The sequence below is a fragment of the Rhamphochromis longiceps genome, linkage group LG12 (assembly GCF_057381845.1).
Source record: "Rhamphochromis longiceps isolate RC_006_pf linkage group LG12, R_longiceps_female_GT1.1, whole genome shotgun sequence".
NCBI lineage: Eukaryota > Metazoa > Chordata > Actinopteri > Cichliformes > Cichlidae > Rhamphochromis > Rhamphochromis longiceps.
In genome coordinates this window covers 37,299,894-37,324,912 of record NC_140568.1, presented here as the reverse complement: position 1 = coordinate 37,324,912, position 25,019 = coordinate 37,299,894, and the positions used below count along the sequence as shown (strand labels likewise).

Genomic DNA, 25,019 nt, shown 5'->3' with positions numbered 1-25,019 from the left:
ACAAGAAAATGCTGCCTTCACGTGACCTCCGTAAGCTCGTATTTTCGCCTTTCTCCCTCGTTAAGGTTTTTCTGTGGTGGTCCAACAAATCTTTTGATTCAGTGCGTCAAAGCAGTGCTTAGAGAATTTATTGAAACAGTAAAGCTGTAATGCCATGTAGTTCACTTTGATGACTGGAATATAATCAAACAGTGGCATGGCCAAACGTTGTATTGTCATATTAACACCATTACTGGTGGCAGAGTGTGTCATAAAAAAATTTGAGAAAACTGAAAAGACAGCCTTTTAGTCAATCCATCTTCTGTTCGCTGATGCCTCATCAGAAATGGTTTCAGTGGCTGTCAAGAAGCCAGTGGTAGAAAACAGGGAGAAAATGCTCAGTATGCCAAATTGCACAAGAACTGGGCTGAAAATCAGTGACAGAAGTTCTTATAGAGGGCTGAATCCAGATGTGAAATGTTTAGTTCAAATTGTCAATATGTATAGAAGAGGTTATGGTGGAGGTGCTGTCATGGTTTGGGGTTTCATTTCAGCCAGTGGTGTTGGGGATCTTATTAAAAAGCTTTTGATCAAACATGGAAAATCATGTAGGAAAGCATCTGCTTGGCAATAAAAAATTTTTTCACAAGACTGATCCCCAAACACACCTCCCATGCAGTGAAAGAATATTGGGATAGAAAAAACACACACACAACTGAACCCAGTCAGTCATGGATTTTCCTTCCCAGAGCCCGGAACTTAATATTACTGAAGCAGTGTGGGATTATATTGACAGAGAACAAAACCAAAGTCAACAAACATCCAAAGAATTACAAGAGAAGCACTCAAGGGAACAAGGCTAGGTTAAGAGAGTTCAGTTTGTGTTGATGAAAAAAGGTGGCCATACCAAGTATTGAATTTCAGGCTCATCAGAAATGTCCAATCAGACTTTTTTCTCAGTATACTGTATTTCTATTTTCACATTTTTATAATTTGCTACACCCATTTCCTAGATCCACATCAAAATTAAAAAAAAAAAAATAGGGGTGGGTAAGCCATTTGCACAGTATTATTTAGCTAATGCGCACATTGCTCTTTACATCAAGACATTTGAGATCAAACATTTATTGTTGTAACCAGATTATATTTTCTTAATGCACTATTTGATTTTTGCTACAGGGCAACACTTTTAATACAAAGCATCCATGTTTTATAATACAAGGATATGAACACACGTGGTCTCATAACACATTAACTTTTTAAACTTGAACTGTGTTTCAGTCTTCTGTAAATGTCCCTGATTAGTTCTTGGTCCAGCCTGCGTCCGTTTTTTGCTGTTGTTCAAGAAATTGAAAAAAAATGGACCATTTATTAATCATTTATGACCTATTGTGCACAAGTCTGTATCTTCAGATGTACTGCCTTTTCTGACACCAGTGACATCTACTGTAATGGTAAAATTAACTAAAAATGTTTAAATTCACCACTTTCATAGAAGGCGCCACTCTAAGCTAGGAGGAAAATAAATATCAGGTGCTGCAAACACACTTTAAATTCAAAACAAATTGAAGTATTAAAAAAAATAAAATAAAAAAAATAAAAATTGTTAACATGGAATACCAAACTAAATACTGATATTTTACTGTCAACTATTTTCCTTTTCAGTACAAAATACACAATAAAAGTGTGTTGAAATACCAAACAACACCTGAAGGCAGCATTTAATGAACTTTCTGTTATGGAAGTTGGTTCAGTTTGTGGCATTTAACTCTATGTAAACGTTTTCATGTAAAATTAGTTCACAGTGTAGAGGTTTCTGCAGATTTTACAGTAATAACTTCTCGTAAATAATACCTCCCTGCACAAACTACAGGAATAAAAATGAACTCTTGATGACAGTTGATCACGGCCATTATCCATTAGTGTTTAAAAAAAAATACAAAAAAAATTCTAAAGATTTTAAATACAGTGTGTCACACATAATACATTCACCATATTGGTTCAAAGTTTTATTTACTGAATCACATCTATGTTTAACAGCTTTACCATAAAAGCATTTTATAGGAAGAAGTTTAAAAATGCACAAAAAAGGAAACGTAAATATGTAAACGTACAGTTAGATAAGATATGAGAATAACAAAATCTAAAATGCGTAACTCAACACAACACTGGAAGGAACTTTCCATAAAATGGAAACCCAAATAAAAAAAACGTGGAAAAGACTGTTAGATTCCATGCCGCATGACGTGACGCTTCAGTTCAGAGCTGTTCACCAAATTTCTTCCACAGAACTCACAAGTAAATCGTTTCTGCTCTGTAACCGAGGAGCACAGGACTTCAGCAGGTTCTTTTGTTGTTGTATCTAAGGGAGGGGACAAAACAAAACAAATCAACAACGTAATTATCCCATACCGAAGATTCCTCAAAATCTATTTATGTTCACAACCCAATACTTACCTACAGTTAGTTATCACAAAAAAGTAGATAAAAGCTCAGAAAAAGAGTAAAAAATTACCATTAGAACTTAAGAAAAACCCGAGAAGTTCTCATATTTTTTGCTTGAATGACTAAATAAACAATGATCACACACATAGATCATCTCCTTTTGAATCACTTTTTATCATCAGATTTGTCTGTAATCACACACAGTTATTAAATTAATATTAGGAATGCACTAAGATACAGTCATGTGAAAAAGAAAGTACACCCTGTTTCAACTCTAAGGATTTACATATCAGCACATAATAAGAAAATATAACAACACTGTATATATGTAATACACTATATGTATTACTAATATTACATTTATTTAACAGAAACTCAGCCAAAATGCAGAAGCAGTGTGTGAAAAAGTAAGTACACCTTATATTCAGTATCTTCTAGAACCATTCTTAACAGCATTCATCGTCTGTATGACTTTATCAGTCTTTACAACATTGCTTCAGTTCAGTTTGAGGTTTTCAGGCATTCATTTAAGCACAGCCAGTCCTGTGGATTGGAAACTAGCCTAAATCATCGCCCCTCCACCACCCTGCTTGACAGGTGCTGCAAGGTGCTTGTGCTGTTATCATGTTTGGTTTTCTCCAAATGTGATGCTTTGCAGTATTGCTAGACATCGCTATTTAACCCTTTAGAGCATAGGTGTCAAACTCTGGCCCGCGGGCCAAATTTGGCCCACAGCCTAATTACATTTGGGCCACGAAGCCATACCAAATGACTATCAAAGATGGCCTACTGGTATTATACAGCTAATATATATATTGTTTAGTATTAAGCTTTGTTTGTTCCATATTCAGTTTTTCAGCAAAACGTGTTTGAGTCCATAAGAAAAGATTCATTCTTATATCACAATACACAATATTGTGTATTTTGTTGTACAGTTATTTTATTTTCAACTTTAATTTATATATTTATCTTTATCTTATTCTTCCCAGTTAAATTTACCCTTCATTCTAATTTGTGTTGTACAGTTATTTCATTTTTAACCTTAATTTATATTTTATTCCTTCCTAGTTAAATTTACCCTTTTTAATTTTTCATATTTATTTCCTATCTTATTCATAGCCTTTTCCTTTTTTGTTCTCTTTAGGTCACGAGCAGTTGTCCAAGCATTTCACTACATATCGTACTGTGTATGACTGTGTACGTGACAAATAAAATTTGAATTTGATTTGATCTGGAGGAATAAATATATTTCAATAAATATTAACGTTAGCCCGCGACTTTGTTCCAGTTTTGAATTTTGGCCCACTGTGTATCTGAGCTTGACACCCCTGCTTTAGAGTCTCAGATGTAGCTCTTCTACATATATTTCTTTGGTTTGTCTGAGCATCTTCGCCTTGTGCATTGTTTTATCACACATGTGAATCAGATCAATGAACTGCCAGACAATTTGTTTTCATAGAGGTCACCATACTTGCTGATGATTGTAGCATCTGGCTGTTACTTACCTTCTTACATCCTATAGACGCAGCAAAGATGGCTCTTTTAGTTTTTCCACACTGCTTCTGCATTTTGGCTCATTTTTTGTTAAATTATTAATGACATAATAGTTCATCTTTAATTGTACTTATCTAAAGTCCTGACACATAAAACCTTACAATTCAAAGAGGGAGCACTTTTATTTTCATAACTCTATCATTGATGTTGCCCAATATCTGCATTTACCATCTCTTTTTCTGTACTTTAAACAAGTGTTAAAGTGTACTTAAGAGTGTACTTTTAAGTGTACTTAAAATATGTGTTTTGCTTACAAAAATGCACAAAAACTAATATTTTAATTCACTCATAATTTCTTTTTACCTTCAGGCTCTTGCAGACAATCATCATCCTTCATCCCGTCGTGGTCACCAGGCGCCTGATCTTGGTGTCGTTCCTCGTCTTCTGTGAGCATCTCAGATTCTTGGTTCTGCTTCTGCTCGAAAGGACCGTTCTCTTCTTCCTCCTTGAAGCATTCAGGAGAGTGCACTTCCTTCTTCAGACATTCTTTCTCAAGTACTGGTATTTCTGTGCAAGGTTTAGGTTCCTGTTCACTGCTTTGCTGAGTGTGCACTTCTTCCCGCTTTAATTTTGTAAACGAGACACCTAAAATATCGCCGGTGATCATCTTAAGTCGTGCACAAGTGGGCGGGAGGGTTAACATATGTCTTTCAATTTTTAAACTCTCCTTTGTCCTCGTGTTATTTACATGTGCAACATTTAGCTTTGTTAAGGCTGAATTTGCCTCTATACCAACTTGACTCTTTGGATTCTGGAACAAAGGGAAGTTGCTCTCTTCAGCTAATGGGATATCACTTGCCTCAGTGCCCTTCTCCATCTTGACCGTTTTACCCTCATCTGCCTTGTTATGCATCTTGCTGTCATCATTGGCCAACTGTAAGATATGACGCAGTATGTCATCTTCTACCTTTGCCTCAATGTTCAGTGTTTTATGCTCAAGTGCTTTAACGTCTTGCTTTTGAGCTGGTGTTTCTTCATCCACTTTGAAATCATTTCCTGTCTCCATTTGTTGTTTGTCTCCAGATTCTGTGAATTCAGGTTGGGCTTGGTTTTCATATGTCTGCCTCTCTTCCTCTGGATTGCCGTAATCCTCACATGGGGTATCTGTAATTTTCACTTCTCTTACACTTTGTTCCACATTTCCTGTCTCCTGTTCTCTTGCAGTCTCTAGCAGCACAAGCTCCGCTTGTTTTTGCAGCTCTTGTTGGACAGTAGAGTTTGGTTTTGCATTTTCACGTTGAATGCCTGATTCGGAAGTCTGGCCAGGACTTTCTCCGTTGGTTTCCTGGCATTCCCTGATCTGGAGTGCACTTTTCTCTGTGGTATAGTTTTCTTCCAGGTTCTCAGCTTGTGGAACCTCATCACAGTCTGCAAAAAGGTCCTCCATTTCTACATCTTCTCTGTCCTCATCGAGCTGGTCCATGTTAGACAACTGTTCCTCTTTTGTTACTGGCACATTACCAACGCTTGCCTCCAGCTGATCAAGGCTCACCTGACCCACGAGTTCATGATTCCTCACGACCTGCATAGACAGAATCAAGGTCCAAATTATGATACACTTTTCCATCACATTATATTGGGGTGAGGGTGGGGCCCTGATGATGTAGAAGCCTCAAAAACTCATTTATCCAATATAATACACTTGGAGTTATGGGGTTGAGATAAGACTCCCAGTCCTATAGTTTATGGGAAGCCAGACATGACATGGTAAACACTTTCGTGGTGAGTTTATGGGCTTAGTCCCTGATTTTGGAGGCATACTGAATAAAAAAAAATGGTAAATGGCCTGCATTTGTATAGCTCTTTTCTAGTCCCTAAGGACTCCAAAGCGCTTTACATATCCAGTCATCCACCCATTCACACACACATTCACACACTGGTGATGGCAAGCTACATTGTAGCCACAGCCACCCTGGGGTGCACTGACAGAGGTGCCCCAGGGTGGTAAAACATTATTACAACTATTTTGCAAATCATGTTTAAATTGCTTAAAAATGTTGGATTATCTTTTGTCTGCTTACTGCATAGAGATAGCAGTTTCACAGTCAGTCCCTCTCCTTCTCACCACATCTTATTCTTTGAAACTAAGATGGTTGTGGTGAAAATGCTAATCTTGGGGTATCAAAACACAATTTCAGAAACCAACGGATAATGTCACAGTAGTTGTCCATGTCCATCTTTGACATTACCTATGGTTTAATCCCCGTAAATGTAGCACTTTTCAATAGCCAAGGAATTGGGGTAGGATATGCACTGCATCACTCCATTAGGTGCAACCTTAATCAATCTAAGGAGCTTGCAAAGAAAAGCGTCTGGACTTCTTTGAGTTGCTTGAAGACGTTTCACCTCTCATCCGAGAAGCTTCTTCAGTTCTAAGGGTCAAATGGTGGAGAGACCCAGATTTAAACCCAGTGGGAGTTTCCCCCCACAGAGGGACAAAGGACCCCCTGATGATCCTCTACCTAATCATATGAGCCAAGGTGTGAAAGCGGGTGTGGGTCACAATCAGCCAGGGTTTCGGGTGAGCTCATTGTGAAGCCTGGCCCCACCCTATCATGTGATTTCCTGAGGTCAGATGGCCCAGGATGTGAGTGGGCGTTAAGGCATCTGGGAAGGGATCTCAAAACTGGATTATAGATGGCAGACAGTTGGTGTCATAAACCACCGCCTCTGTTCAAAGATGGTCGCTCACAGTGGACGTAAATGGCTTCTTTCACTCCTCTTTCAAACCATCTGTATTCTCTGTCCAAAATGTGAACGTTGGCATCCTCGAAAGAGTGACCTTTGTCCTTTAGATGCAGATGAACTGCTGAGTCTTGTACAGTGGAGGTGGCTCTTCTATTTTGTGTTATGCGCTTGTGAAGTGGCTGTTTGGTCTCGCCGATGTAGAGGTCTGGGCATTCCTCGCTGCACTGTACAGCATACATCACGTTGTTAAGTTTGTGTTTAGGAGTTTTGTCTTTCGGGTGAACCAGTTTCTGTCTGAGTGTGTTGCTGGGTCTGAAGTACACTGGGATGTCGTGCTTGGAGAGAACCTTGAGTTTCTCTGATACACCGGCTACATAGGGGATGACAATGTTGTTGCGTCTGTCTTTCTTATCCTCCCTCGCTGGTGTCTGATCTTCTTTTCTGTGCATCTTTGCTGACTTTATAGGATTCCACTTCTAGGATATAAGGATTCCACTTCTTGTCTTTTGATTTTGACCCAGGTGCCATCTACATATCTGTACCAATGGCTGGGTACTCTCCCTTTAAAAGAGCCAAGAGCCTTTCTTTCCACTTCCTCCATGTAAAGGTTGGCTCTTCAAGCAACTCAAAGAAGTCCAGACGCTTTTCTTTCCAAGCTCCTTAGACTACAATGACCTGGATGACTGAGAACCTTCACAGACACAACCTTAATCAATATTAAACCGATTTGTGGCAAAGTTTTTGAACTACAAAAACATTCAGACTAAAGGAATCAAATGGCCCAGTGCCAATGTCTCCGTAGCGAATGTGATATGTGAATAAAACCATTCTTTTGCAAAAGTAAGTCCACTGTCTATATGTAGCTTGTGAAAGTGATGCAGTGCTACTAAACAAGATACATGGTTGACATTTAAAAATGTCATTCTGATGAATTCTTTATGTTCATTTTTATATCTATTCATATTTTTAGGATGTATGCTCCCACTCTCTTTCGTTGGCTACTCCCTTCAAATATCAGACATGTTGACGTCTGACATCTAATTGCTGCTTACGTTTTTTATAGGCTTAAATAACTTCATTCTTCATTCAACTTCATATTCTCTTGATTTTCTAAATCTTCATGGTTATGACAGCAGTGTGTAGAACAAGAGCACTGTCAGCCCATCAGTTAAAGAAACAACGTTTTTTGACCCAAAGGAATTCCAAGGATGCACAGAAGGCTTTAGAGAAATCCTGACCTGATGCTTATCGCTCAGGTGTGCCTCCAAATCACTCAGCCGGGTGCAGTCGAAATAGCACAGCCGACACTTGTAGGGTTTGATGTCATCGTGCCTCATCATGTGCAAATGCAGGTTTTCTGGGCTGCCACTGGTGAAAGTACATTTGTGACAGCGAAAGATGATGCCTTGAAGGTAACGTGACAGTTTGGGGCGACGAACCTCTATTGGCACTACACGTTCCTCTGTAAAGAAAAAAAAAAGGAAAAAAGGGAATGCTTGTGTGACAGCGTCAGGTATCGGAAAGCAGAACACGTTCCTACAAATCCTGCAAATGCTCCAACATACCACGATGCAAGACAATGTGATCAATCATGTTGTTCTTGTTCTTAGTTTGGTACAGACAGAAAGGGCAGCAGAGGTCCTTCTGATGAGTAGGCTTTGACTGGCAGGTAGAGTGACCCGTCTCCATGTGCATTTCCAGAGTTTTCCTAATGACAACAGGAGAAATCAGTGATAACATTGCAAATCTGTCGGTGTTTGGTGACAACTCGTGTTGAGTAATGAGTAGAAATGACAAATTCAAGATGTCTGTCAAGTCAAATACCTCATAACACTCATCCAAGTTATTTCCATACATCTAAAATAATTGACAACAATGTCTAAATTTGAATAAAAGAAGCTTCTTCTTCAAAAAGGGTTCAAACAGCAGATAGCGCGGCATGTTTGATTTAGCACACTTTTATGCCAGATTCTCTTCCCGATGCCACCCCAAAGGGATTTGTGTCTCCTGCTTGAGGCAAACCAGGAATGCATTATGTCACCTGACTATAGAAACTAGTCAGATCCTGCACATCTGTGATGATGCAGAATTAAAAGTATTAATTACAATTTGCAGATTTTTAGTAACACACTAAATTTTATTAAAGAAAAAAAAAAAGGCCAAAAATCTTTTGTACACAGCAAAATACAAACTCTTGCAGCACCTTACCTTAAACCTGTGAAAAAGTTGCAGTCTTTACATCTGAGGATTTTCTTTCCATGCCGATTTAGGTAGTGCCGCCGGATACTAGACAGGTGTCCAGTGCTGAAATTGCAGAACTCACAGTGAAGCACGCTGTTCTCAGGTAATTTTGAAAGTTGCACGTTCACTTTAGATTTGATGCTGCTCTGTGCCATCATGGTGTAGTGGTTTAACTGGCGCCGCACATCTGGGGGCTCCAAGTACAGAGATCCTGTCAAAGTTTCAAGGACCCACAGTCTGTTAGTACTGCTACAAAACCAAAAACTGTTTGTTTTATGAAAACCAAGACCAAGTTTAAAAAACAAACAAACAAACGCACACACACACAAAAAAACATGAGATATGACTTGCCTTTAATCAGTTCAGGTCGCTCATCAATTTCAGGCAAGCTGTTCATTTTCTCTGATGAATTAGAGGACTCCTTAAACCTCTCTTCACTCTCATCTTTGTCTTCAGTCTCAGCTGCAGCCATGATGAGATCTAAGCATTCAGCAAAAGAATAACCAAATGAAAAAGGAAAGACATAAACGCAGACATAAAGCCACACGAAATCTCTCAAACCCCTTCTTGTGAAAGATGTGGCTGTCTTTAAAACTAAGCCAAAACCATCCCAGTCTGAACAGTTAAAGTCAGCTTCTAATATAAAATGCACCTGCGACAACTCATATTAACTTGACCAAATCCAGCATACAGAAAACTTATGCTAATAATCTACAACAAAAGACTAATTTTAAAAATTCTGGTGATTTTGAAATCAACGTTCGCAGATCAAAGACAATGCATTTGACACTTAATGCTCATAAGATACCACTGGTGATCTTACAAATGAGTTCTTACCATTATGCTTTTTCATAAAATGACTCCTCCAGAGGCCAAAGACTGTTGTCCGATAGGTACAGCAACTACACAGAAAAGGTCTCAGAGTTCCAGATTTGTGGATGAGATATTTGCTAATGCTGGTGAGGTAAAAAGAAAAAAAAAAGGTTCACAATCATTCAACTCTCACAAAAAATACAGCTTGGGGTGTTTGGGACTTGCTTTAACGAACAAAGCAATCAAAATTCAATTTCAACAAGCCTGCGAAAGATACATTAGTCAAACAGAGAGTAGATGAAGTAACTCCTAAAATCTGTAAAGGAGGTATAATTTCTTGACTTTGGTTCTCTTGTCAGAAAGCCATTGTTTCGATTTATGAGGAAACGGTCTTCTTGTGCAGTTTAAAGTTATACAGGAGTGGATAGAGGTGGAATTGAGGAAAGCGGGAAAGGGGAGTCTAACTTTTTATTTAACCAGGAAGTGAAAATGTTGAGATAAAGAAGCTTTTCTGCAAAGGTTTTCCAATACCCAGATAGGCACTGTACTTTTTCAGACTAAACAAGACCAACTGCTAAAATTTCCATTTGGCTATGTTACTTTTTAAGTGAGCCCACAAAAAAAAAAAAAAGCGTGGCAAAATGGGGTGACTGCTTTAATAGCATTATTAATACTTTTTTTTAGTTTAGTTTTTAACAATAAAAAAAGCCCAAAGTTCTTACTTGTGTTTTAATCCAGATGTGGAGCTATTGTCCAATTTCTTGATGGCTGCCAGGGCTGCGTGGCTGTGCTCATGGGAATGCAAGCCTTTCAATGACATAAACATCCGGCCGCACTGTCTACACGTGTGTTTGTCTCCATTCGATTCTAGTTCTGGCTGCTGTACATCAGAGAGTTCTGATGTAGCGGCGCTCTGTACTGGTGTCCCGTTCCAACGATTAACCTCGTTCACAGTTTCCAATGTGGTCGTTTCATCTTGCCTGCAGGGCTGGAAAAAAAAAAAAAAAAAAAAATCACAGTAATGGTCAAATAACACGAGTAGATCAGAAGACAAAGAGCGTAGACAGGAATTACAGCGTCAACTTACCTCACTGGATTCTTGCTCTAGTGTTGTGCTAATAAGCGACTCCTTTCTCTGCGCAGCCTTGGCCTTCTCTAGCATCCTTGCTCTGTGGCGATCCATGTGATAACACAACTTTCTAATCCCATTTAATTGTGTGTTGCAGTGGTCACATTTGTAAACCCCTGTGGTTTTCTTTTTCGTCGATCCTAGTGACAACACAGTAAAGTCCAATTTCCACTCTGAGCGGTGAAAAGTACTATAGTGGTCAATGAGCAGCTGCGACGACTTGAATGTTAATTCTGGACATTTCAAACATTTAACCTTTGTGCTGTTGCCTGATTTAAGTATGTTGCTGGGAAAGTTCCATTTACGCTTATTATATTTCTCAAGAAGTTTGTAAATACTGACTGCATCCAATTTGTGAGTATTTTTGTAGTGGCACTGGAGGTATTTTCGATACAGTCCTTTATAGGTGCACATCTGGCACTTGTACAACTGTTTGTTGCTGCGGAGGCCGGACAGCAAAGTTGATGGGGATGCCTCAGGAGTTTCCGTTTGTGGAGCCTGTCTACTTTCCGCAATGCTTACTTCTCTCGAAGTTTTGTTTTTCACAGAGGCATCCTCCCATGCTGAGCCCTGAGATGTGTGAACCGGCTGGCTTTCAGTGTCTGTGTGCTCATACACTTCTGTGTCATGATGAACCCTCTTACAGTGAGCATTGAGTTTTGTCAGTGATCCATGGATTTGTGAACATTTTTTACACAAGTACCCTCTTTCATTAGAACCTTTTCCTAAAGTACAATTGACCATGTTTGATACAAAGACTTCACCTGTCTCAAGTTCATCTGCCCGGACTACAATTGCTGGATGCTTCATTTGACAGTGAGTGAGGGTCCCGTGGTAGCTAGCATTCACATATGGACAGTTTGGACACTTGTAGATCAAGAGGCTTTCTTCTGCTGTTATGCTAGACTTAAATGTCTCAGAGGCTTTTTCTTGTTGCTGAGTTGATGGGTCTTCAAACGGCGATGGCGCTGTCTTCTTGAGAGGCTGTTTGTATATGGGCACGTAGTATTTTAAATAAGCCTCCTTTCCATGCGTCACTGCATAGTGGCCTCCAAGATGCTTTTTCCTGAAGTAAACTTTAGAACACAGCACACATTTGTATACGCAGTCCTTTGAAATAGTATGCTTGTGGTTAGCAAGCAAATGGCGACCAAGAGCAAGTTTGGTGGTGCATGTGTAAGAACAGTGCTGGCAGTTGATCACGGCATAGATTTTCTTGCTTAAAACTGAAGTCTTTGATACAGATCCATGTGTACTGTAGGCTTTAGATAGAAGTATTTTACTTTTAACTAATGGCTTAGGAGCAGGTTTGGCCGTGCTTTGTGCTGTGCTTGCACCAGTCTTCTTGTGGTCTCGCTCGCAGTGTTTGTTCAGTTTCTCCAGGGTTGCGCAGATTTGGGGACAGGTTTTACACATGTGCCCACAAAGTTTCAAAGTCTCACCAGGAGGACTGCTTTTCCGGGTTTCGTCCAAATTTTCAACATACACCATATCCACATGGAGACTATCGGCCCTGGATGGGAGGTTGGGATGCTTCATCTGGCAGTGAGTGAGAACACCCTGATAAACGGTATTGACGTAGGTACAATACGGACACTTAAAGACATGCAGACGTTTTTGGAGCTGCTTTTTTGGTTTTTGTTCTTGTTCAAATTTTTTGATTACAACTTCCGGGTGTTTCATTCCACAGTGAATATGGAGACCGTGTTTGCTATTAAAATTTGCAGAGCAGTAAAGGCACTTGAACACTGTGGAGGACGCCTTTGCTTCATCCTGTGATTTACCAAACTGGTAGGAGTCAAATGAGCCAGGTCTGTCACTTTGGTCTTGCACCCGCCAGCTTGCGTTTGTTTTCTTGGAAAGTTTTGCACTCAAAGGATGAACCATTCGGTAATGGTGTGCCAGATCTGACAAAGAGTTAGATTTAAAAGAGCATCTTTTGCAAGACAAACCAGCTTTATTTTGTCCGGATCTTTGGGATAGCAATCTGTTTTCAGTGCCACTGCCTCCACTCTGCTCTAGATCAGGCTTCTTCTTTTTACAATGGACCATTCCAGGACCAGCATATAACCGAGAACTTACATACTCAACGCAGGGGACACGTCCTAGGTGGCGTTCCTGGTAGTGCTCATAAACTGCTGCAGCTTTTTCATGTCTGAAAACACAGAATTCACAATAATAGCCGCGCTCTAATGATCCTTGTCTAAAATAATATCTTAAAATATCTGTGACTGTACGCTTTACTTTGTGAATTTTCCTTAAATGCGTCTTCAGAGCATATATCACGTCAGTTTTGTATGCGCATGAGTAACAGTTCAGGGACCTCTTTGTGTGTGGGGTTGTCACTGAGGGTGTTGCTGAAATGACCAAAGATTTTGAATGCTTCTTTGTTTTTTTCTTTTTCATTTTCATCTTGAGGATTTCCTGAGCAGCTTCTTCATTTTGAGTGGATGTTAGAAGAGATTTCTGTGCCTGATCGTGGATCTTAGATGTATGCAGAAGGATTTCTGAAGGCTTCGCCTTAAATCCATGATGTGTTTTGCTGTAATGGCGCATTACCTGATCCAAAGTACTATGCCTGTAGTTACAAAAGTGGCAAAAAAAAGCTTTTTCTTCGCCTTCATTTATTATAGGAAGAGGTAGATGGGAAGAAGAGGAATCCTTTGCATTTGCTTTCCTGATTTCATCATGGATTAAAGCTGTATATTCAAGAACACACTTAGTGCTGGAATTACACTTTCGATGAACCTTGGCCTGATGGTTAATTACTCCTTTTACAGACGGATTTCCGAAGTTGCATTTGTGGCAATAAAACAAGTTTTCTGGACATGCGTAGGACTTGTTCTGTCTCTCTCCTGTTTCGGAGGCATCTGCTGTGTAATCCTCCTTATACAGATCTTCTTTTTCCCTACACATCTTCACTTGTTTACTAGTATTAAATTGGGAAGATGAAGGACTTTTTGACATCTTAGATTCACTCTGACGTTTCTGCATCTCAGCACTATACCATAGGACATCATCAGTACCTATTGGTGCATCCATAGAATGTTTTGCATTGTGATGACCAAGGATACTCTTAACCTTGGTACTTGTGTAACTGCAGAACTGGCAGTAAAATGTTTCATTTGGTAAACTGGATGAGGAAATGTCCAGTCCAGTAGTAATTTCATTACTGGATTTTGTTGGAAACTTCGAAGATTCCCCTTTCGTGGTTTGGGAAGATTCTGAACGATTCTTACAGGCTTCTGGTGTGGTCTCTGAATGATCTACTACAATCACAGAATCTGAACACTTCTCAGATGTCATCTCTGATGCTGCATGTGATGTGGGACAAGCTGACTGTTTGATTTTATCTAATGTGATTACTTCATCTGGGTGGCTTTTTTGGTAGTGAACATGCATAGCAACAACTGACCTGTGACTAAACATGCATTTCTGGCATTTATACAAGGCCATGTCTGCTCTTTTAGAAGAAGAATTTTGGGATGTGTGGGCACGCTCAGGAGAAATTCCATCTGATTTTTCTAAACTCAGCTGAGACGATTCCTTTTGGGATTCAGACATTGAATATCTGCAGAACAATAAGGAATTCTCCACTTCATATGTTGCATGCTTTGCCTTGTAATGTTCTTTCAAAGACTTCAATAGATTGGTAGTAAATTTACAAAGAAAGCATTTGAAAACCAAACTGAGGCCACATGATTTCATGGCAAATACATCTGGGGCATCTGGATGATTTTCCAAGTAGTGCCTCTTGAGGTCAGCTGTGCTTAAAAACTCAACTGGACACTCCAAGCAACGAAAGGTGGCACTGTGATCACTTGCGTCCTGAATGTAGACAGAATTGTATCTGATATAAGGGTGGTCACTTTGATAATGGGCAGAAATTCGCCTGATGCCCACGTCACTGTAGTCACAATGTTTACAAGAATACACTTTTGCCACGTCTGCCTCGTCTTCATCTTCGCTGACTTCAAATGAAAACTCGTTGCTGCTGGATGACTGCTGTCTTTCATTTTCTTTTTCCGTGAGCATCTCTTCGTTATCCAACTTGGCTTTTTTGACAGGATGACTTTTTAAACTTTTACCACTGGATCTCTTCACAGCACTGTCAGGAACAGTTTCTTTTCTGAATTGTTCCGGAGTTTTAGATGGTGTCAAATCAGTAGTCAAGTCAGTGTGCAAAAAATGGTACGACTTACTTCCGGTGATATCTATCACAGACTTTGCTGTGACTTTGAACACACCACTACTGTTTGGACAGGAGCTTGAAGGAGATTCCTGCAAAATGATAGTTCCTTTGGTTCCATCAGCTAATTTTTCAGCAGTCATTGCATTTGATTCAGATGACACTGAGAAGTACTTTGTAATGGTTTGCAATGGCCTCTTGTAGGTTTTCAGGTCCTTTAACGTGCATTTCCCTTCTGAGGTAGAAATATCTGAAAGAACTGATGGATCTTCCGATGTTCCTGCAGCTTCATTGTTCTGGTTTGCTGAAATGACACTTAAAGTGCTGTCGAGGTTTTCTGAAATGATGACACCTCCTGACACGTTAGGATTTTCTGAAGTTTTGTGACACAGTTCCTCGTGTTCACTTAAACCATCCCAACTACAAGCTTTAAAATCACACCTCTGGCATTTAAAATTATCTCCTGAACTGCTGCTGCTGTTCTCTGTGTTGGCTTTGTCAGTCCCAGGGCATAAACCAGCCTCTCTGAGAGAAATTTCTGTATTGAGGCCATGCACCTTGTTGAGGTGTTCAAAAAGGTACACCTTCGATTTGAAGACCAGCACACAGTGACTACAATGGAAAGCCTTAACTTGGGATTCTTCAGTGACTGCTTGGCTGATGACTTGCTTGATGTGGCCAGAGGTGGAGCACTCCACTGTATCTGAGGGGGCAGGCAACAGACCAGTATAGATCAGCATAGGTCAGTATCTATTCACAAAGACGTTGCATACCTCTGTGATACATACCGTTTTCCATCTTGCATGCCTCTTTTAACCCACAGCCTTACACATTAAGTGACACACCTAGACAACTGAAAAAACAGATTATTATTTTTCTCAAGGCACAGAAGCAGCACAACATAATCCGACACTACTTCGTTATCCGTTATTAAGTTAAACACACAAGTGAATACTTAAAAAAGAGAGCGAGAGAGCGAGATTGTACGCTTTGCTAATATTATCTTTAAATATGGCAGCACAAAGAACTCAACACCTCTATTTAACTTTCAGTGTAGCATATTCAACAGGAAGGAGACGTAAAACGAGTCAACCGAATAAACAGATCCTACCTATTTTAACAAAATGCCGAAATGTGCAACTCGCTAAAGTGCGCGATGCACGCAAGGTTTTTACTCACGCATGCACACAAAAACAGGACAAGGCTTAGGAGGCACCGTTTTGAACCGCTGCTGGAAGTCGCATGAACACGGAACACGTTTCCGCCATTTTTCCCGCGAGTGTGACTCTCCCTGGCCTGTGCTTCCGCCACCGCAACAAAACATCTTCACTTCCGTAGAATTCACCAACCCTTCAAAATAAAACTACCTGAAAACTACCTCCGCTGTGTAAGTAATTAAAATATCAGTTATAATGTTTTTTTCCAGCAGTTACACGAGATTCGATATAACGACAGGATATTTTGGTTTAATACGAACTAGGATTTCTTAATTGTATTTTTTTAAATTTTATCAATTTGATTAAAAAAAATGTGTGTTTGTTAATATTCACGAAAACGTATGGAGTTTTTTGTTGTTGTTTTTTTTTTACTTCCACGCTTAGTTCATTGTGAAATCTGGGGAAACAGTAACCGGAAGTGCGTAGATTTCATGCCTTAACGCCAAGCCCCCCTTTTAAAAGTCTTTTCTGTGTTTGTGATGGTGTTGTTTTCTGTTTCTATGGCCGGCGATATAGGTATTATAATGTCCAGTGAAGGGTATTAACAAATCCTCCATACTGTAAGTGTTATATAGCACCGCATATTTAAATAAATGGGCGCTATTGTTATTAAAAACTTATAACAGAAATCCTTTTTTCAGGCTCGGTTTCTATCGCAGGCAGTTGGCCACGTGCTTGCAGTGACGATGCTTGCTGAGCTGCACAGGTCACAAAGAAAGCAAGAAAAGCTTTGTTTTACCAATATCACCTTGGTATCCCAGAGAAAATTTATACTGATGTTGCAGACTTTTGCAGAGGGTCTGGCTTTTACAACAAGATGAAAGCTAAAACATTCTAGGAAAAAAAATAAAGGATCTAGATTTGTGTCATATATCACGTCTTCACAGCATTTTTTGCTCAATATGTTTCAAATTCACTCTTTATATGTTCATGATGCGCAAATCCTTTCGAGGCAGATATCCTGCTTTAAGCAGGAGGCCGTTTGTGTAAAAAAGGAACGACCATCTCTCAAACGAGAAGGGGCTTAAGAGTTTATCTTTCACGATCTTATAATGCGGTGAATGCAGCCATTCCTCATCTCACAATGAATAGTACTCATACTAAAAAAGTACAAAATGAAAGCATGTTTCTCATTATCAACTGCACCACTTAACCAGCCACACTGCTCTGTTTCTATTCTCATTGTAGTCTTTGGGGCGATCGTGGCTCAAGAGTTGGGAGTTCGCCTTGTAATCGGAAGGTTGCCGACATACATCGCCGCTTTACGTCAACTCCGAAGCCCTTTGGAACAGGGCCCTGTGCAGCACTGTTCAGCAAGAGCAGTGAGGTTTCAGTTGTAACGCTGCTTACATTTGTCACATGTTTTTTGCATATGCAATAATGTTGCATATTCCACAGCCCTACCCTGTCTTGACAAGTAAATTTAAGAATCTGTTTAGGACTTATTTAGCTTATTACTCACTTTGAATTTCTTTTTTTATTGAAACTAAGCTTCTGGCTTATTGGTGTTATTTTAGTCATTATGCAGCCTTATTGTTTGTAAAGTTGGTGAAGCCTGCAGTCGGCTGAAACTGAAGAAGTCACATAGATAAGTGATAAAATGTTTCTACTAAACGCTGGGTCCAGATGAACAGAAATAAATTTCTAGGATCCGATCAGTTACTACTCCATGGTTGTTTTGTATGTTAACAAGAACAAAATAAGTGAAGTAGACTTACAGGGCTTGTTCAAAGAGGTTTTCAAACATATGGTTTTAACCAAAAAAGCATGGGTGCTTTTTCCTTAAAAAGTGCAAAAAAAGAAAGAAACAGGCAATTGTTAAGAACGCCTTAGGTGAAGCAGTGTTAGATAAACTAACAAAACACTGCTATTAAAAAAACTATTGGCATATAAAAGCTTCCATTAAGCTGAATATTATTTATATTATTGCATACATATGGTTGACAGAAAGTGACCTCTGTAGCTATTTCCCATTGAGGATTGCAAAAGAAACCACAAAAACGAATAAAACCAACTTACTGATTGTTTGTACATGTGCAGAGGAGGCAAAGTGGATATACTGGATAAAGAATGCTGAATATGGAGCTGCCATAATAAAAAATAAAAACTAGTTAGTGTGAGACCTGGTTTTTATTTAACCAGTAAGGAAATTGTGATGCACACTCCACACCAGTTGGAGGCGCTGGTCCTCCAACTTGTCTGTCAGCCTCAAAGAAGAGACGACCAATGACGACCCAGCAGGGAAGTATTGATGTGGTTGTCATCTGTCCAGTGTTTGGTCTTTTTAAAATCGGTATATTCTCTATTGTAACCTTCATTGTAAGCTTGCTTTGGCGTTATATCACACTAGAGTTAGCAAGTGTGTTGGTAGCATTCATTATATTTTCAGTGATAGCTTAGCCTTGTTACTGTAACACCAGCTTGTCTCATGTAGGTGTGTGCAGTGTCTTACCTAAACAGCTAAAACAGTCAGGTTGTTTCAGCCAAAAGTTTCACACATGTCTGTTTCTGTTGTACCAAATGTATTTGTTTAACCTTCGTTTGCATGTGTCTTTCTGCTTCTGTGTGTGCAGGGGTGGTCTTTATGAGTGCAGAGACACCATGTTCCCAGCCAAGCTAGCTTTGAGCACTCTGAAAAGGATCCACCATGGAGCTTGTTATCGATGTCTTTCTACCTGCTTCATCCAGAAGGAAGGGATACAGGCTGGAGATGGGCCCCCCTCAGACTCCCGTGTGTGGAAGAGAAAGCCTAAGAACCAATCTGCAGTCTGGTCATCAATAAGACTTCTTGAAACACAGCAAAACGGGAGAAGACGGTTCAGTTTATCAGCTGCTACTATAGTAAATTCAGCACCAGTACACGTCCAACCGTACCTCCGGCTGATGAGGCTGGACAAACCTATAGGTTTGTACTTATATGAACATCACATTGTTGGGTTGTCGTGTCTTCATTCGCTCACCCCAACCAGTCGCGACAGATAGCCGTCCCTCCCTGTTAAAAGGGAGTTTTTCCTTCCTACTGTGACAAAGCAAGCTCATGTACTGAGGTTTAACTTCAGCAGGTCATTATGACCATGTCTACATGCTTAAACACATTCATTTTCTGCTATGCAATGACTTTTATCTGTGTCAGTTTAAAAAAAAAAATTGATATCTAGAATATTGCAGAATTTTGACTTTATTCCAAACATGCACTCTTTAAGCCCAGAACAATTTTTAGCAGCATTTTCACCATGTTAACAAAACAGAACAAAACAAGAAGCTATATAACATTAATACAGTCTTCAGAAAACAAATGGCTAAAATAAGCACGTCATCTTTGACCTTGTAGAGCTATTAACTGGCACTAACAGGGAAGCATCTTTGTAAGCATGTAGCCCTAACTCATGATGTAGATAATAATTGTTAAAATTGTTCTTTGAAAGAATCCTACCAAACTGTAAAACTCTTATGTAATTACTGTGTAAGACAATGAGTCTAAAATATCTTGCCCCTGCATTTTTTCAGTGTCACTGCACAGATGCATCTAAAACCAAACCACATTTAAAATGCCACCAGATTAATGTAGCTATTGGCTGCACATTCATCTCTTTGTGGGCTTTGTTTCTGTTCTTATCTTACTTCCTTGTTTAATTCCCTTGAAATTCATTGCCTTTTAATCATAGGGACATGGCTGCTGTACCTCCCCTGTACATGGAGCATTGCTCTGGCTGCTAACCCTGGATGCTTCCCAGATCTGGGCATGCTCACACTGTTTGGTACAGGTGCTCTTCTCATGAGAGGGGCCGGCTGCACCATCAATGACATGTGGGACAAAGACTTCGACAAAAAAGTAAATGAGATTTTCTTACAGCTGACTCCAAACAAAGAACAGGACATGTTTTTGCAATAAAGTAAATTAAACTTCCATTTCTAAGCAGACGTTAGACTTACCTGTGTCACTGTCACTCCCCTGCTCAAAGTGTTTCTTTATTTTTCAGCTCTGATAAATTGAAAGTGTTTGTGTTTTTGCGCAGGTGTCCCGCACAGCCTCTCGACCAATCGCATCAGGAGAGATTTCTCGAATGCAGGCGCTGGTCTTCCTGGGAGGGCAGCTCTCGCTTGCACTTGGGGTTCTTTTGTGTCTCAACTATTACAGGTACTCAGAATCAATTTTATGTATGAACGTTAATGACATTTTATTAGGAAAATATAAATAGAAGAATAGGAACAGGTATATAGGTTAGATTAAATCCTCCGAGTCATGAGAAAAAAAAATTAGTGCAACAGTTGAACTGGATCACAATATTACTACAGTGTGTTAATTTTCATAGTGTAACTAAAAGTGATTATTTATCCAGTTATTTTGCAGTCTTTCCCTCACATTGTTCAAAATGCTCTCACAGTATAGCTCTGGGTGCTGCTTCTTTATCTCTTGTTATCACCTACCCGCTGATGAAGAGGTTCACTTACTGGCCACAGTTTGTGTTGGGTATGTGCTGTGTAAAGTTATCTTGTAGTGTTCTTTGTCTAGAGTTAATATTTTACAGATTATCAGAACTATAGCTGTTCTCTTGTTCTCTTCTCTCACTTTAGGACTCACTTTCAACTGGGGCGCTCTGCTCGGCTGGTCCGCTATTAAAGGCTCTTGTGATTGGTCCGTGTGTCTCCCGCTATACTTCTCAGGAGTGATGTGGACGCTGGTATATGACACAATATACGCACATCAGGTAAAGTAGTGGGCCTGAGAGATCGCACCACTTCGTTCCTATTAAACACAATTCTTTCCTTAAACCAAAGGCTGAGTGCAGTAAATGTAAAAGAACGCTCTCATACACCAACACTACCCTGAACCAATGATACCTGGCAACATGCTTTTTTTAATGCCAAATTCTGACACTGCCATTTAAGTGTTGCAGCAGAAATCATGACCAAGGTCATCAGCACCAGACCAGGAAAGCAGTTTTTCCAGTCACCTGTTGTCCAATTTAGCTTGCAAATGATAGCTTCAATTTCCTGACAGGAGCCCCCAATGTGCTTTTCTGCTGCTGTAGCCCATCGTGTTGTGCGTTGAGAGATGCTTTTTAGCAGATGTTCTTCTGAGTGGTTATTTGAGTTAACCTTGCCTTCCTATCAGCTTCCTTTCTGTCCATTCTCCTCTAACCTCAGACATCAATAAGGGATTTTTGCCCAGGTGAACTGGTATACATAATAAAGTGACTGTTGAGAACCTGTAAATTTAAGAAGAAAGGAACCGAGAAACTGAAACTAATTTAAAAACAGTTTAAACTGTGAGTACATGGTAGCTGTTCCTTTATATTTAAGAAATGCAGTTTAAGGGATTGCAGTTTACTGTGTTTACTGATGTTTTTCTTTGAGGTGAACATGAGATTAATGTGTCCCGTGTTACAGTAGGGACCTTGATTGACTATGACCTCGTGTTGTTTTGTCTTTCATAAATAGGATAAGGAGGATGACATCAAAGTAGGAGTCAAATCTACTGCACTGAGGTTCCAGGAGCAAACCAAACCCTGGCTGAGTGGCTTCGTTGTGGCCATGATGTCTGGACTGGTATTAGCTGGGGTCAATGCTGAACAGACTCTCCCTTACTATGCTGTACTCACCGGTGTAGCAATGCACCTGACAAACCAGGTGAGGATCATGGTCAACTTTAATACAACATTTAAATGAGAAACATGCACAGATTCATGTGTTTTAAGATTAGGTTTTCCATTGAAGTATATTTATTTTCTTCTCTCGTAGATTTACACATTAGACATCAACAAACCAGAAGACTGCTGGAAAAAGTTTGTTTCAAACAGAAACCTTGGACTGTTGTTGTTTTTAGGTATTGTTGTCGGGAATTTGTGGAAAGAATAAAGACAGACTCTGAAGAAATGAACAAGCCTTCATATAATTAGAGACGATGTTTTATTACATTTGTGTTTTTTATGAGAAGCACTCTTTTAACAACTTATGTATTTTCAAAAATGCCAGCAAATCTAAATTGAAATTGCTGCAATAAGTTTGACCACCAGGGAGCAGTATGATTCCTCCTACCTGATGAATGTACTGTACGCCAGTGGCCTCATTACTTTGTTTTGGTTCATAAAACACATAAATATCTGGGTCTTTGCGCGACATCCTTCATAAGTCACTGGTTGACATTGGTGCTCTTTGTTTTTATGCTGGCCAGGCAGCATTTACCCACTTTACCTGTGCTTATGTGTCAGAAACCACTTCCAGTTATTAATTATAGGACTTTGGTGAGAGTCGGCATGTAGATCTGCAGACTTTACTGGTTTTTATAGTGCTTTTGCAACATGAGACTGCTCTCACCCATGATGTTTCAGTACTCTAAAACTTTTAAACAAATTTGAAAGAGAATTCATTTACATCCAGTCCAGTGAAAAACTAAGTACATCTTCCAATATAGAAGGTATGTTTAGTTGCAATAACTTAATCATTTTCTCTATGAGTTTATCAGTTCCTTACATTGTTGTAGAGGAATTTCGGCCCACTCTTCTTTACAGTGTTGCTTCAGCTCGATATTTGCAGGCATTTGTTTATGCAAAAGTTTCTTAAGGTCCCACCACAGCAATTCAATCAGGTTGAGGACTGGACTTTAACCAGTCAATTGCAACACTTTGATGTGTTTCTTTTTTTAGCCATTCTGTTGTAGATTTGCAGGTGTGCTTGGGATCAACGAGCCATAGTCAACGTTCTTTTTGCTTTAATAATATATCTTTGTTTGACTACTGTTCTAGTGAATTGAGGTTTAAAACGATAAAGTGCAGGATTATATTAACAAGTGGAAAAAGACCTATGTATGTTTTGGATAAAAGTCTCAAACCAGACGAATTTCTAAATTCTACCGCTATAACAATGCAGGTAACAATCATTTGAGTGTTTATCCAGTTTACAAAAGTGTAGATTTTTCTCTGTGTCGGTGTAATATTTGGGAGAAGGTTCCTGTGAATATGATGGTCTGCTTTCACTGTTGCTGCCCAGGTGAAAAACCCCACAAAGTGTCCTAAGTGTAAACCGTGCCACCACAGTGAAAAACCAAAGCACATGAGCAGTGGGAAGTGTTTGTGCCTTGCATAAACTAGTCTACGCAGCCATGAAGCTGTTGTGGCGTTCCAGCGACGAGCAAACTGTGACATGCATATCGATGCCTCAGTGGTCCAGAAGTCCCCATCGGATAGTCCGCTCCATTTGGAGAAATAGTCCCCAGATGAATCTTCCCAAAAGCCAAACCCTGCTGCGTTATTGAGGCATTCGCTGATCTTCCAGTGAGAGTAATACTGTATTCTTAAAACCAGTCCAAGACACCAGGTCGACAGGATGCCATACAGCAGACCTTCCCAAAGTGTTGGGCCCGCCCCTGGGGGGGGGCATGAAAAGGGGAAAAAACAAAGCTTGGACACTGCTAGCACGGCGCCCACACAAACGCAAAGCAGGAGCTGAAGCATAGCTGCATATGTTTCCAAACCAACTTCATTCTATGCCAAAGACTAGAAAATACAGTGAAGCATAACTTCCCTTTGGTTTCACCTGCACAAGTCCAAGGTAGGTCTCCCCTGCAGAATTGGTTTTCCCTTCGTCGGGAGCAGCGCTGGGCTCTCCAAATCACGGACAAACAGTATCCCACATTCTTGATTTTTAGTTCAAACATTTGTTGTAATGACTAACTACTCCTGACATTTTGGAGATGTTAGCTCTTTATACAGTAAAGTTACAGTGGGATACAAATAACACCAGGCTGATACTGCCACGATTTGTTCCCCCCATCTAAATCACGGACAAACAGCATCCCACAGTTGTTTATGTTTTTAAACCCATTTGGCACAGAGGCATTTTTTTTTTGAAAAATTTATTGATAGCAATGTTGAATATTACATAGGAAAAAAACAACTACATGTAAAATACACCGTGACGCCTCTGCCTTTCTAAATGGAGGGACAGTAACTGCGTGTTTATATGTAAGCATGTAAAACCTGAAGATGGAGACAAAATACTGTTAATCTGAATAGCTGCCATTCTGCAATTCCTCTCATGTAAACAATAACATTGCCCACAGCCTGACATGAATAAAGGCACATGCCTTTAATGTTGCATGACGAACTCTGTATTCCTCGTTCACACATAAACACAAAAAATGAGTTTTAAAAAAAAATCTCAGATTCGAAACACCATTTACGTGTGGACGAAACAGCTGCGTTTTCAAAAATACCAGTGTAGGCGTGGACGTAGTGTAAAAGAGTTAGTAGTTTATTTTCTTACTACCAAGGTTATTATTGCTAACGAAAACTAACGAAATAATGAAAACTAGAAGTGAAAAAACATTTTTGTTAATGGAAATAAAAATAAAAACAAAAAAAAGGAAAACTAACTAAAACTGTAATGAGTGTTCACAAAACTAATTAAAATTAACTGCATTTATAGCAAAACTGTGTTTAGTTTTCATTGATGTGTGCGTGTCATACAATAGTCAAGGGTGAAAATGAAGTTTAGTTTCCAGATTTTTTTTGCTGTCTAATTATGCCAGCAGGTGGCAGTACGTTAGTCGAGTCGTCTGTGTTGCTGCTCCGTCCACGCGCAGAATCATGTCAGGAGAAAGCGCCAGATTCCAATTTGGGATTACTTTGAATATGACTGTGTTTTGGATAAAGCAAGTGTCTTGTAGTGGAAAGAGACAAATTATGAGGGACATTTCTAAAGGGAAAAAATTCCCACAAACCTTAAAGTGCACTTGAAAAGCTCACACAAGAAGGCTAACCTA

The 25,019-nt window shown here is 39.6% G+C and overlaps 2 protein-coding genes and 1 pseudogene across 5 annotated transcripts; 1 reads left to right on the top strand and 2 right to left on the bottom strand.

Annotated features, from left to right (window-relative positions):
- Positions 1–1,088: 1,088 nt before the first annotated feature.
- LOC146657829 (zinc finger protein 462-like) lies at positions 1,089–16,365 on the bottom strand. 4 transcript variants are annotated; one of them, XM_085426154.1, is made up of 11 exons: positions 16,218–16,365; positions 15,827–15,891; positions 10,808–15,741; positions 10,443–10,708; positions 9,745–9,863; positions 9,259–9,387; positions 8,875–9,118; positions 8,232–8,374; positions 7,905–8,128; positions 4,282–5,500; positions 1,089–2,341 (listed from the first exon to the last, which is right to left on the bottom strand). In XM_085426154.1, exons 2-11 carry the CDS (start codon positions 15,834–15,836, stop codon positions 2,205–2,207), a joined length of 7,425 nt encoding a protein of 2,474 aa, XP_085282280.1. In that variant the 5' UTR covers positions 15,837–15,891; positions 16,218–16,365; the 3' UTR covers positions 1,089–2,204. The 4 variants fall into 4 exon arrangements, with proteins under 4 accessions (XP_085282280.1, XP_085282281.1, XP_085282283.1 ...); XM_085426155.1 differs by having other exon boundaries at positions 16,255–16,338; XM_085426157.1 differs by having other exon boundaries at positions 16,150–16,291.
- Positions 16,366–17,074: 709 nt separating this feature from the next.
- Positions 17,075–22,931, top strand: LOC146657828 (4-hydroxybenzoate polyprenyltransferase, mitochondrial-like). Its single transcript, XM_085426167.1, has 8 exons — positions 17,075–17,582; positions 18,829–19,160; positions 19,921–20,087; positions 20,272–20,393; positions 20,641–20,726; positions 20,831–20,964; positions 21,698–21,886; positions 21,998–22,931. Exons 1-8 carry the CDS (start codon positions 17,371–17,373, stop codon positions 22,112–22,114), a joined length of 1,359 nt encoding a protein of 452 aa, XP_085282293.1. The 5' UTR covers positions 17,075–17,370; the 3' UTR covers positions 22,115–22,931.
- Positions 22,904–24,342, bottom strand: LOC146657827 (membrane-bound ghrelin O-acyltransferase mboat4 pseudogene; annotated as a pseudogene).
- Between the last annotated feature and the right edge of the window lie 677 nt (positions 24,343–25,019).

Excerpts from the sequence above, each read along its gene's own strand:
- LOC146657829 (XM_085426154.1), bottom strand. Across the intron at positions 9,864-10,442 it reads ACATCTGGATTAAAACACAA|CATTAGCAAATATCTCATCC; the intron begins GTAAGAACTTTG and ends TTACCTCACCAG. Across the intron at positions 9,388-9,744 it reads TTTTATGAAAAAGCATAATG|ATCTCATCATGGCTGCAGCT; the intron begins GTAAGAACTCAT and ends CTGAATGCTTAG.
- LOC146657828 (XM_085426167.1), top strand. The coding sequence starts at position 17,371 with ATGAAAGCATGTTTCTCATTATCAACTGCACCACTTAACCAGCCACAC. Across the intron at positions 20,088-20,271 it reads ACAAAGACTTCGACAAAAAA|GTGTCCCGCACAGCCTCTCG; the intron begins GTAAATGAGATT and ends GTTTTTGCGCAG. Across the intron at positions 21,887-21,997 it reads CAATGCACCTGACAAACCAG|ATTTACACATTAGACATCAA; the intron begins GTGAGGATCATG and ends CTTCTCTCGTAG.